Raw genomic sequence first — 11,613 nt, 5'->3', positions numbered from 1 at the left:
AGCGGCTACTTTGCAAAGTATTAAAGACGCTTAATATTAAAGTAATACTTAACATATATATTAAATAGGCTAAGTAGCAGTGTTGAAATACTAATTTTAATGTAGCAATAGCAGACCCATTTCAAGTTGAAGAGGAAATAGTGTAGCTGAAAACCTCAGGCTCACTGTGGCCCAGTTTGCCCAGACGAGACTGCATTTGGAGGGGGGCTGAGGGTCCTGTTCTCCCGTGGTCCACAGTGACCTGCCTCTAACGCGGTACAGCACTGACCTGCCCTTCCTGAGTCTCCTTTGTTTGCTGTGCACAGAGTGCCCACTGTCACTGTCGAGGGGCAGAGCCGGGAGGCAGGCCCTGGGCAGCACAGGGAGGAAAACCCTGTGGGTGGGAGGTCAGCAGCCAATAGACCGCCCTGGTTTCTGAGTTTGCATATTGATGCTAGAGCCTTTACATAGAATTTATGTTTATTTTCTTCCACCAAGTCCATTTTGAGGCAACTGGCTATGTCTGAAAACCACAGAAATTAAGAGAAAAGGCTGCCAACGAGTTAGGGGTACTGGGTGCCAGGGTGCCCACGTGCCCGTGAGCTGCTTTGTGGGTTTGCAGGGTCGACATGATGGCTTTATTCTGGGAACTGGCGCTTTCCTTTCTAGAGTGGGGAGTTGCTTGAAGGCCAGGGAACAGACAGCTGCCAGGAGCCCAGAAATGGCCAGGTTGGCCTCTCCTGTGGACCCACGCCTGTCCTGGCCCAGCCTGACCGCAGAAACGGAGGGCCAGGTCCATTCCTGCAGACTTGCTTCCCGTCACCTCCCCACAGATGTGGTCAGAGATCCCTTGGAGGACTGAGTGTCCAGGCATAACTTCTCCCCGCCCTCAGCGACGATGACGCCAGGCCATTGGCTCATCTTGTGAGCTGGCATGGAGCGCCCAGAGCTAAGGCCTGAGTCAGCCCCGTTTCCCATCGCTCCGTAGGTGTGTTTGAGGAGGAGCCTGGAATTAGTTAGGAGGTTTAAAGGAATCCATGCACCTTGAAGGAGAAGACAAAGGGGCCGTTTTCCTTGCGGATCCTGAGCCCTTAATGCCAGCGCGCGTGGCCTGGTCCCACACACAGTGCTTTGGTGGCTTCCAGGTCGGGGGCTCGAGGGCAGCTGGTGCCTCCACTTCCCAGGAGTCTGTGTGACTTCACTTCCCCCACTGTGGGTGTCCGTGAGCTGTCAGGACTCCTTTGCCCAAAGGAGACTGAGGCGGGGGTCCACGGGGAGCCCTGAGTGGCTGGGGTCCCGGTGCTACCCAGGCTGGCAGACCGCGTGGGTAGAGATGTGTATCGGACCTTTATTTGGGTGTCATGTACTGGGTACAGGAGGCGGCAAGCGTCTGCTGATCACAGAACGTTCCAGGTGGAGACGAGGCTGCATGGCGTTGTGTTTTGCTCACTTTAAAGGGCTTCAAAAGGTGCAGCTCCCTTTAAAGGACTTGCTGCCACTCGCCCGCCTGCCCAGCTGGCACGGTTGCATAACTGGATTGCCGTAGCACCGGGCCTGGCAGGCCTCGCTTCTCACGTGGCGTCGGCCAGCCCGGAAACTCCAGGCATTGCTTTTTCCCCTTGCGCTGACGCGGCTGGTGGCCACAGGGGCAGACACGATGACGATCGTTCTGGAGCTCTCACTCATGGCGCGTTCCTCCCCGAAGTATAATCTTCCCTTCCCCTCCACGGTCCCACCATCCCTCACGTTCTTCATGGCTCAGACCTGGCACCTCCTGGGCCACGTACCCACCTACCCAGGGGAGCACAGGTCACAGCTCTCAGGTGTGGTTCCTGAATGTGCCTGTCCCACCATGTCATGGGCTGCACCGGCCAAGGTTGCAGGGGAGGGATGTTGACCAGGCGTCTGCCGTGGCAGCTCTGATGCCACGCTCCGTATGCGCCCCCCCGGGAAGCTCGCTGAGCCTCCCTCCAACTGTTGTGTTACAGATTTCCGACTTCGGGCTGGCCAAGTGCCACGGGCTGTCCCACTCACACGACCTCAGCATGGACGGCCTGTTCGGCACCATCGCCTACCTCCCTCCAGAGCGCATCCGAGAGAAGAGCCGGCTCTTCGACACCAAGCATGATGTGTACAGGTGTGTACAGGTGTGCAGCCCCCAGGGCCTGCGCCCCGAGTCTTCATGCTCTGACAGGCACTTTTCCCAGAGGCTTCTGCAATCATCAGATAGGAGGTTCCGTCCAAATGAAAGGGTGTAAGGTTTTCAGCCAGTGGGTAGGGGCCGCCCCAGGTGTCCTGGCTGCCCCAGGTACCGAGGACACAGTTATCTCCTGTGAGAGCTGCCCACAAAGGGTGGACGATCTGAATGGCTGGTGCCATTAGGGCCAGTTATGTAATCAGACCGACAGCCTCCACACTGGAAAAGCTTCGGCGTTTTTAATAGAACGTGAGTTTTTTAGCTTGTCTGCCGAGAGGCTGCTGCTGTCAGTGGTCTGTGTGTCCGTGTCCAGTCCCCTGTGGCCCAGCAGCTCACACCTCCTCATGTCCCTTATCTTTGACAGAGAGTCAGTGGGATTTATGTAGTAGAGGACAGTCCCCAGTCCTGGGGTGCCTGCCTTTTCTCAATTGTAAAGGTCTCCATCACAGACTTCTTGGGGAAGAAGAGAGGGCGGGAGGGCGAGCACACGCTCTGAGGCCCCTCGTGTGGCTCTGGTCTCGCGCAGTGACGGTGACCCTCCCTCCCAGCACTGGAGCTTGACCGTGTGTCACTGCCACCGCCAGGCTGACTGGTTTGACAATAACCATTGTGCATGTGCTTAGCGAGGGGTGCTAGTCACAGCTTGTAGAGTTTGGGGAGAATAGGATTCTCTGTTTATTTTGGAGTGGAGAGTCTGAACGTTTGAACTTGCAGATTACAATTATTTTTCATTGGAGAGTTCTTGGGCCTCTGTAAATAGCCACTGCAGGGTGTTGGCTCAACATTTGGACTCCTGGTTTTGTTTTTAAAAAAATCCATCAGATTGAGCTCTTTGTTTGGTGTATCCAGAGCAATTTTAAATATTACATATATGTAATGCCCAGCAGCCAGAAACGGGCTCCGGGAAGCTCGGCTGGATTGCCGGCATGTTCTCCGGGCTCTGTCCGGCTCTCTGACGGACTCTCGGTGGGCAAGTCCCCCCAACGCCCAGCGCTGCCATCAGCGTGTGATGCCCAGTGCTTGCAGGAAGATAGCGGCAAATTCAGCCGGCGTGGGCTCCTCTGCCCACGAGCTGACTGTGGCCCCCCTTTCAGGGGCTCCCTTGTGCTGTTGGAACTCACAGCTCAGTTGGCAGGGTTTCGTCCATTGTTTAACATCTGAGCTATCAATGTTGGTGACGTGTTCCACAATAAGTGTTTGTGTGTTTAAAAAACTTCTTGAGAAGGATCTTGTGTTGTCTCTCCCCCCGGTATGACAGCTGGGTGGGGGGCTTCAAGCGTGTTGCTGTGTGTGAACGCTTTGGGCTTTATCGGAGGGTCTGGCTCATGCCCACTGAGTTTGCCTGGTTTCCTTCCAGCTTTGCCATCGTGATCTGGGGCGTGCTGACACAAAAGAAGCCATTTGCAGGTGAGTGGACGCGTCTCTTGGAGGTGGTGCCTGGAACATGGGGGTCACTCTTCATGGTCCTTTCTCTGCTTAAGTAGTGCCTGTACCCCACACTCCCACGGGGGACGGGGGTTGCTCCATCCTGCCCGGGAGACCCATGGCCCGCCGCATCACCAGTGGGCCTCTGTACCCACAAAGCGCCCCTGCGGTGTGATTCACGTCCGGGAGAAGGCACAGATCTGAGGGGCTCCGGTCACTGGGGATTTTTTTAAGGTGTCAGCTAATTTTTTGTGTGTGTCTGTGATATAATACACATAACATAAAATTTATCATTTTAACCATTTAAAGTGCACAGTTCAGTGGCATTAAGACCACTCACAGTGCTGTACGATCACCACCACTATCTGTTTCCAGAAGGTTCTCCTGGAAAGGAAACCCCGTGCCAACTGTGGTCATTTTCCATCCCCCACCAACTGCTAATCCACTTTCTGCCTCCGAGTTTGCCTGTTGTGGTTGTTTCCAACTGGTTCTTTTTCTTTTTGGTAATTTTCTCATTTTTAGTTTTGATAAAATACACATAAAATCACCATCGTAAGCATTTCTAAGTGTACAGTTCAGTCGTGTGAAGCACACTCACAGTGTTGGGCGACCAAGTCCAGAATCGGTGAGTGGGTTTTGATACGAGTGGATACACCCGGGTCACCACTGCTCACTCTCGAGCTGTGTTTCTTCCAGCCACGATGCTGGCCTCTGTCCTCAGAGCTTTGTACCTTGACTTGGTACTAGAACTTAGTGTGAAAGTCAAGTACCTTTTTGCTTCATTGGACAATGAGTTTCTTTTCCTCTGTAGGCATCTGCGGGCTACTCACAGTATTTTGAGGCCTGACTAAAACTACCTAAAAATGCAAGTCGGAGTCAGCTTGTGGCCCCAGGTCTGCGAGTCCCTGCAGTAGAGACCGATGTAGGGTCCTGTCCATATGTCTTTCCATCACCTGGTCTCCCTCATTCCCCCTCCTCCATGGAGCTCCACGGTCTGGATTGTGTTAGCGTGCCAGTCGGCCGTGAAATTATCTGATGGACGCGACACCCAGGGCCAGGTGCTCATAGGAGCGGAGGCCCACATGCTCCATCGCTTGGTAGGTAGATAGGGCAGCTCAAGGCGCAGGAGCACAGGGCGTCTTGTGAGCTGTTCCATCCACATTTGGCAGTAAAAAGTCATCCAGGTGGTTCAGTTTACTTTTATTTTATCTAGAAGGCCTGCTGGGGTTTTTGGAAGTGTGAGTTCTCATGGAAATAATGTGTAGATACCTAAGAGAGTTGTTGCACAAGATTTAACGGGAAAGTGCAACAAAACATCAGAGTGCAGTCCTGGCAGCTGTCGGTGACTTTGGGCCAATTTCCCACACCTGCTGAGGTGCATCCGCTGCCTCCAGACTGCGGAGCTCCTGGCCGTGGGCGTGCTGGGAACTGTAGGGGTGGGGAGGGCTGGTGGGAACAAGACGCTTGGAGGCCAGCTTGGTGGGCACTGTGGCTTCAGGCAGAGCAGAGGGAAGAATCGGGGCCCCTCCGTCTGTGACCAGGATGGTGATATGATAAGGAGGACAGACAGGCAGGGCCCCACATCATGAATTTTGGGGAGGAGGCCGGAGTCCTGGCCGGCCCGCTGTAGAGGCCAGTGGGGGCCTGTGCTTTGGAGCAGGAACTGGATTTCAGGAAGATTTTTGTCATCGGAGGGAGATTTGGGTGCACATGGGGGCTGGGTGGTGTGATTCCAGGATTTATACATTTGCCTCTCTTTGGCGGGCACAGGCCGCTTTGGAACATGTCTCATCAGATGTTTTTCTCCTTTGAACTCGCTTTTCCTTTGAGTCCAATGCCCAGAAAGATGTGCTGTGTGATATAGTATAACACACAGATCCCGTTTGATGGCTCATAGGTGGTTTCTAAAACCTGGAAGGTCGGGAGCAGATGTACCCTGTGAAGATAAGGCTTCATGAAAGCTCAGTGCTTTGAAAAGGAAGTCTGGTGGTGCCCCGGCCACGGCATGTGGGGAGTGGGGGCTGCACCCCAGAGGCTTGTCCCGGTGCTTTGCCACATTTGTGTGTCCTCCTGAAGAGAAGGAATCCAGCCCCCGGCCCCGCAGAGCTGCCCTGACTTGTGCGCCTTTCCTTTGCAGATGAGAAAAACATCCTGCACATAATGGTGAAAGTGGTGAAGGGCCACCGCCCCGAGCTGCCGCCCGTCTGCAGAGCCAGGCCGCGCGCCTGCAGTAACCTGCTGCGCCTCCTGCAGAGGTGCTGGCACGGGGACCCGCGCCAACGGCCCACCTTCCAAGGTGGAGTGCCTGGAGACGGCTCCCAGCTCGGGGCTTCCGAACGTCGCCACGTGGCCCATCTGCTGGTGTCACAGGAGAGAGCAGAGGAGATGACCAGGGCAGGGCTGGGGAGCAGGCCCTGGTGGGGAAGGCTATGCAGAGACAGGCGAGCCCGGCGGGAATGGCTTGGCCACCTTGCCTGCCTGTGGCTGTTGCACACAGGGCCCACGTGGGCGGCTGGAACTTCAAGGTCAACTCCAGCCGGCGGCTCCAGCCCAGGGCTGGGCTTGATGCCCTGAGGCGCCTGGACTTGGTGTCTCAGGTTCACACACAGCTATGCATCTTTGAGGGACTGGTGTGACCGCTGGCCTGAGGCCTTCTTTGTACTTTTCTTGGGGTCTCATCCCCAGGGACCTGGTATATCATTTGGTTTGGAGAGTGATCCTGATGGAATTGAAACTGATCACTGCATTTAAAACAGGGGGCAACATGGATGAGGTGGGGGCCTCCCGTGCCGGTGCTGGGAGCCCTGACCATCGGGGGTACACACTCTGGCGGGTATGCCCTCGGGGCTCCCCCAGAGGAAGACTTCTTTGGGAAACAAACCCCATGGTTTCTACCTGAATCTGGCAAGACCTTGCAAATGGTTGCTGACGGGAGGCCCCGGGGGTCACCTGTGAGCTCCATTCGCCAGAGTGGGAAATCGCAGTACTGACCAAGTCCTCGAGATGTCGACACTTCAGGGTGTCACCTCTTCTGTCCCCACCCAAATGGCACATTTAAGGAGAGTGTCTGCAGAAGTCATTGTCCAAGTGACATGCCCTTTGTTTTCTCCCCAAAAGAAATTACTTCTGAGACTGAGGACCTGTGTGATAAACCCGACGACGAGGTGAAAGAGACAACACAGGACCTTGATGTGAAAGACTGCCCAGAGCCCAAGAGCGAGGTACGGGGCCCGGGGACCCCTTTGTGCTGTGCTGGGCTTGAGTTTCCCAACCTGAGGCCTCCTTTCTGCAAACTCTTCGCCAGTCTGGGCCCCTCATCCCCCCATATCCCCCAGCCTGCCCTCTGAGCCACGTCCCGCACCAGTCAGCCGTGGGAGCCCCGTGCTCGGTGGGAGGGTGCGCCCTGTCCCCACCTCCTGTCTGTGGTTATGAATGAACAGTGCGCGCCCATGGGGGACGAGAAAAAGCCACCAGGTGGATGCTCTTCGAGCCGGGGGAGCGGAAGGCCCCTGCTGGGTCCAGTTGGGGGAGGGGACCTGGGCTCTGGGAGGGTCTTTGCATTCCTGGCTTGGGGATCGTCTCATAAATGATTTGTTCAGTGAGTGCCACATGGGTTATGTAAGGTGTGATAAGAAACTCCAAATGCCAGGGCTAACTGAATCCCTTTACGGTAATAAGACTTGTAAAGTGAAGCCTGATAACTCACTTTATAATGTGTTATCTGGTGTTGGGCCGCTCACCCCCGCCGTTGCTGTGAGGCTGAGAGATAAGTGCACATTTCTGGAGCTCCCACTGTCTGAATAGAAGGGCGTGTCCATGAGGCCAGGGAGCAAAGGTGCCTGGGGAGATGAACTAGCCCCCATACGGAAAAGAAAGGTACCCACCAAGTGGGTGTGACTCATTGCACCAAAGCACCAATCAGAGCCCATCAGCAGTTCCTGAGAAGAGGGGGGATTTGGGGTCAGGTGGGCGTGAATCGGGAAGAGGCCTGAGTCACCCTCAGACTCGCATCACTCACCAGACAGCTGCCTTCCTCGCTGCCTGTCAGGGGAGGCCTCTCAAGGACTGGGTCACAGTGCTGTCCCTATAGCTGTGCCCACCTGCTTCTGTTGCCCACACGCAGCTCCGAGCCAGGCTTGCACAGCTCCGAGGAGGGGCTGCACGTTGTAGGCAGTGGGGGCGGGCCCCCAGCCGCAGTGTCCCCTCCGCCCTTTGTTTCTTACCATGCCTACCTGTTCTGGGGACTTGGCCCAGCACTGCGTTTCACACTTCCGCGGCCTGTCCACATTCCGCCTTCTTCCGGGTAATGCTGCGAGCTATGCTGCAGTGGGGGGGGCCGCATGCTGCCGAACTTTGTGTTTTATCAAGTCAGTCTTTCCGCCCGAGGACTAGGGCCCACGTGTTCCTTTCCCTCCATCCTCCCTGTGTGTCTGGCTGGAGCCTCATCCACCCCCCTCTGCCTGTCTTTGCAGGCACCTGTGTCCACGCCCCTCAAGCGAGCCTCAGCCCCAACCCTCGATAAGGACTACAGCCTTTCCGAGCTGCTGTCCCAGCTGGACTCGGGCATCTCCCAGACGCTCGAGGGCCCCGATGAGCTCAGCCGCAGCTCCTCCGAATCCAAGCTACCATCAGCCAACAGCGACAAGAGGCTGTCGGGGGTGTCCTCGGTCGATTCTGCCTTCTCCTCCAGGGGGTCGCTGTCCCTGTCTTTCGAGCGGGAGCCTTCAACGGGCGGTGAGTGGAGGTCCCCGCGCCCTGGGAAGCAGTGGGCGTGATTACGGGGCTGGCGGCAGGCAGGGTGTGGTGACGTCTATGAGCAAGTGAAGGAAAGAATGAGGCATCCAGGTTCTTGACCTGACCGTAATGCTTTGTTTTCTCCATCGCTTCACTAACTGGTCTTGGGTATCAGTGGCATGGCTGGTTCGCTGAGCCCAAATCCAGAGATGTGTGCTGGCCGAGCAGGTGACACTAAATGTTAACAGCTACGAACCTGCCTGTGCCGAAGGGTCTCGCCGCACCAACGCCGGTGCAGGGTCTGACCTCAGGTTTGCAGGATGGAAAACCCAAGTGAGCCCAGGGGATGAGTCAAACCCCACACTCTCTTATAGAGGCCAGCCCTGCACCCCTTTGTCGGTGCTGGGTAAATACCCCCATACTTCCTCACTTGCAGGCTCCGTGGAAGCTCTAACGCCCTGCCTATTGGAGGGAGCCTTCTCAGCTCACCTGATCTTTCGATGTTAATTTTGATGGGCTTTTTGTTTTTGAAAGTGCTTCCCCTGCCCCTGTCCCAGGTGCTGTTTGCTGGGTGTGGTGCTTCCTGAAGGTTCCTCGCTGCCACCTGTGCCAGCGGGTCGACCCCGTGTGTGTGTGTGTGTGTGTGTGTGTGTGTGTGTGTGTGTGTGTGCACTTTTCCTGATAGATTGGGTAATTCTTCCTGGAAGGGAGGACTTTTCCTGGGTGCTGTGGGCCTCCTGGGATTTTTAGAGTGGAATATTTGGGGCAAAAGAGGGCATTTGGGGTTGAGAAAATGACTTACAAAGACGCAGAGTTGGGGGAGGGCCCGGCTCAGCAGCCTGGCCGCAGGTGCGCAGTGGTGGTGAAGTTAAAAAGGAAAGAGAGACCTGTTTCCCAGGGAGAATGCTCTCGGTCCGATGCTCTCCAATGGCTCTGTCTCCATGCTCAGGGAGGAGGTTCCTGGTACCCCCAGAGCTCAGGGTTAAAACACCAAGTACAGACTGCGGACCTGTTTCTTTGCCCTCCTGTGTGGTGCCCTTGAGCATGTTCCTCATGAGGAGTCGTGTGTGGTGCGCGTCGGAGCTCCAGATAATGTAGTGGGGCTTTTACGTTAAGCGGGACCTCTGTCATGAAGACCGAGTCCTTTCACAGTTATCTTAGGGACACAAGATGCCACTCAGAGGTTGCACTGGGAGCAGGCCGACAGGCCCTGGAGGGGCGTCCCTGGGGTGGGGGCTCCTGCTGGCACGTGCTTTCCCGCCTGCCCTCCTTCCTGTTAGCCGTCACTGCCGTTTCTGACCCCCAGCAAGCGGGGGTCTGAGTTTCACATCTTTTATCTAATCATGACTCTACAGGACGGCTAGAAGGATTTTTATTTTGCAAGTTGACAGAAGAGCCCCTTGGAGACACTTAACTGACCGGCCTAGGGTCTCCGCACTAAATCGAAAATGAAATCAGCAAGGACACCACCACATATAAGCGTTCAGATAGCGAAGCCACCTGGAGGCCATGGCGGGGGAGGTGTGGGCCAGCCCAGGACCCCGGCCTGGCCTCGGGAGAAGCCTGTGGGCCGGCCGCCTCGGCTGACCCTTGCGTCTGCTGTTCCCCACAGATCTCGGCACCACAGACGTCCAGAAGAAGAAGCTGGTGGACGCCGTGGTGAACGGGGACACCAGCCGCCTCATGAAGATCCTGCAGCCCCAGGACGTGGACCTGGTCCTGGACGGCGGCGCCAGCCTGCTGCACCTGGCCGCGGAGGCCGGGCAGGAGGAGTGCGTCAAGTGGCTCCTCCTCAACAACGCCAACCCCAACCTGACCAACCGGAAGGGCTCCACGCCGCTCCACGTGGCCGTGGAGAAGCGGGTGCGCGGCGTGGTGGAGCTCCTGCTGGCGCGCAAGATCAACGTCAACGCCACGGACGAGGACCAGTGGACCGCCCTCCACTTCGCGGCCCAGAACGGGGACGAGTGCAGCACGCGGCTGCTGCTGGAGAAGCACGCGTGCGTGGACGCCGTGGACTTCGAGGGCCGCGCGCCCGTGCACGTGGCCTGCCAACACGGGCAGGAGAGCGTCGTGCGCATCCTGCTGCGCCGCGGCGTCGACGTGGGCCTGCCCGGCAAGGACGCCTGGCTGCCGCTGCACTACGCCGCCTGGCAGGGCCACCTGCCCATCGTCAAGCTGCTGGCCAAGCAGCCGGGCGTGAGCGTGAACGCGCAGACGCTGGACGGCAGGACGCCGCTGCACCTGGCCGCGCAGCGCGGGCACTACCGCGTGGCGCGCGTCCTCATCGACCTGCACGCCGACGTGGGCGTGCGCAGCCTGCTCGCGCGGACGCCCCTGCACGTGGCCGCGGAGACGGGCCACACGAGCACCGCCCGGCTGCTGCTGCACCGCGGCGCCGGCAGGGAGGCGCTGACGGCGGAGGGCTTCACCGCCCTGCACCTGGCCGCCCGCGGCGGGCACCTGGCCACCGTGAAGCTGCTGCTGGAGGAGCGGGCCGACGTGCTGGCCCGGGGGCCCCGCAACCAGACGGCGCTGCACCTGGCCGCCGCGGGCGGGCACGCCGACGTGGTGGAGGAGCTGGTCGGCGCCGACGTGCTCGACCTGTCGGATGAGCAGGGGCTCAGCGCGCTGCACCTGGCCGCCCACGGCCGGCACGCCAAGACGGTGGAGACGCTGCTCAGACACGGGGCCCACGTCAACCTGCAGAGCCTCAAGTTCCAGGGGACCCAGAGCCCCGCCACCCCGCTCCGGCGGAACAATACCTAGCTCGCTGCCCGGAGACCGGGGCCCCATGCGGGGTTCTTGTCCCGTTGTCGTGTCCCACCTTGGGGACAGAGCGATGCTGTGCTGGTGAGCGCCGCTCACCTTGATGGCCTGGTGGTAGCACGGATCGCTCAGGCCATCGAGAGGCAGGCGGCTGCTGACCCTTGATTCGCGCCGGAGTCCGCGTGAGCGTGTTGCCCTCAGCACGAAGAGGGTTAGAAGGCGCTGGACCCATCCACGCATCAGTGCGCCTGGTGTCAGAGGGACGGTGGGTCGGAATCATTTCGTTGCGCTCCTGCTCCTGCTGTCGGTCCCTCGGTGACCGTCACAGGCGTGATGGAGCCCCCCTGTCATGAGCTGAGCCCCCAGAGCAGCCAGCCTGGGGAAGCAGAGGCGGGAGGAGCTGTCTTCTGTGGTCCTTTGCAGCCGCAGGCAAAGCGGCCTGCTTCGGAATGTTCTCGTGGAATTCTTGTTTTGTAGAATATTGTCCATAGGTGAACACAGCATCGACT

At 57.9% G+C, this 11,613-nt stretch overlaps 1 protein-coding gene across 1 annotated transcript in view; it reads left to right on the top strand.

Annotated features, from left to right (window-relative positions):
- RIPK4 (receptor interacting serine/threonine kinase 4) overlaps positions 1-11,198 on the top strand; it is a 23,393-nt gene extending 12,195 nt beyond the window's left edge. Inside the window, 6 exon segments of the mRNA XM_019665999.1 lie at positions 1,968-2,116; positions 3,534-3,583; positions 5,739-5,897; positions 6,719-6,822; positions 8,074-8,335; positions 9,948-11,198. Of these exon segments, the coding sequence (XP_019521544.1) occupies positions 1,968-2,116; positions 3,534-3,583; positions 5,739-5,897; positions 6,719-6,822; positions 8,074-8,335; positions 9,948-11,104 (1,881 nt within the window). The 3' untranslated portion in view covers positions 11,105-11,198.
- The last annotated feature ends 415 nt before the right edge of the window (positions 11,199-11,613 follow it).

Source organism: Hipposideros armiger, unplaced genomic scaffold (assembly GCF_001890085.2).
Source record: "Hipposideros armiger isolate ML-2016 unplaced genomic scaffold, ASM189008v1 scaffold_458, whole genome shotgun sequence".
Lineage (NCBI taxonomy): Eukaryota > Metazoa > Chordata > Mammalia > Chiroptera > Hipposideridae > Hipposideros > Hipposideros armiger.
This window is presented reverse-complemented; position numbering and strand designations above follow the sequence as displayed.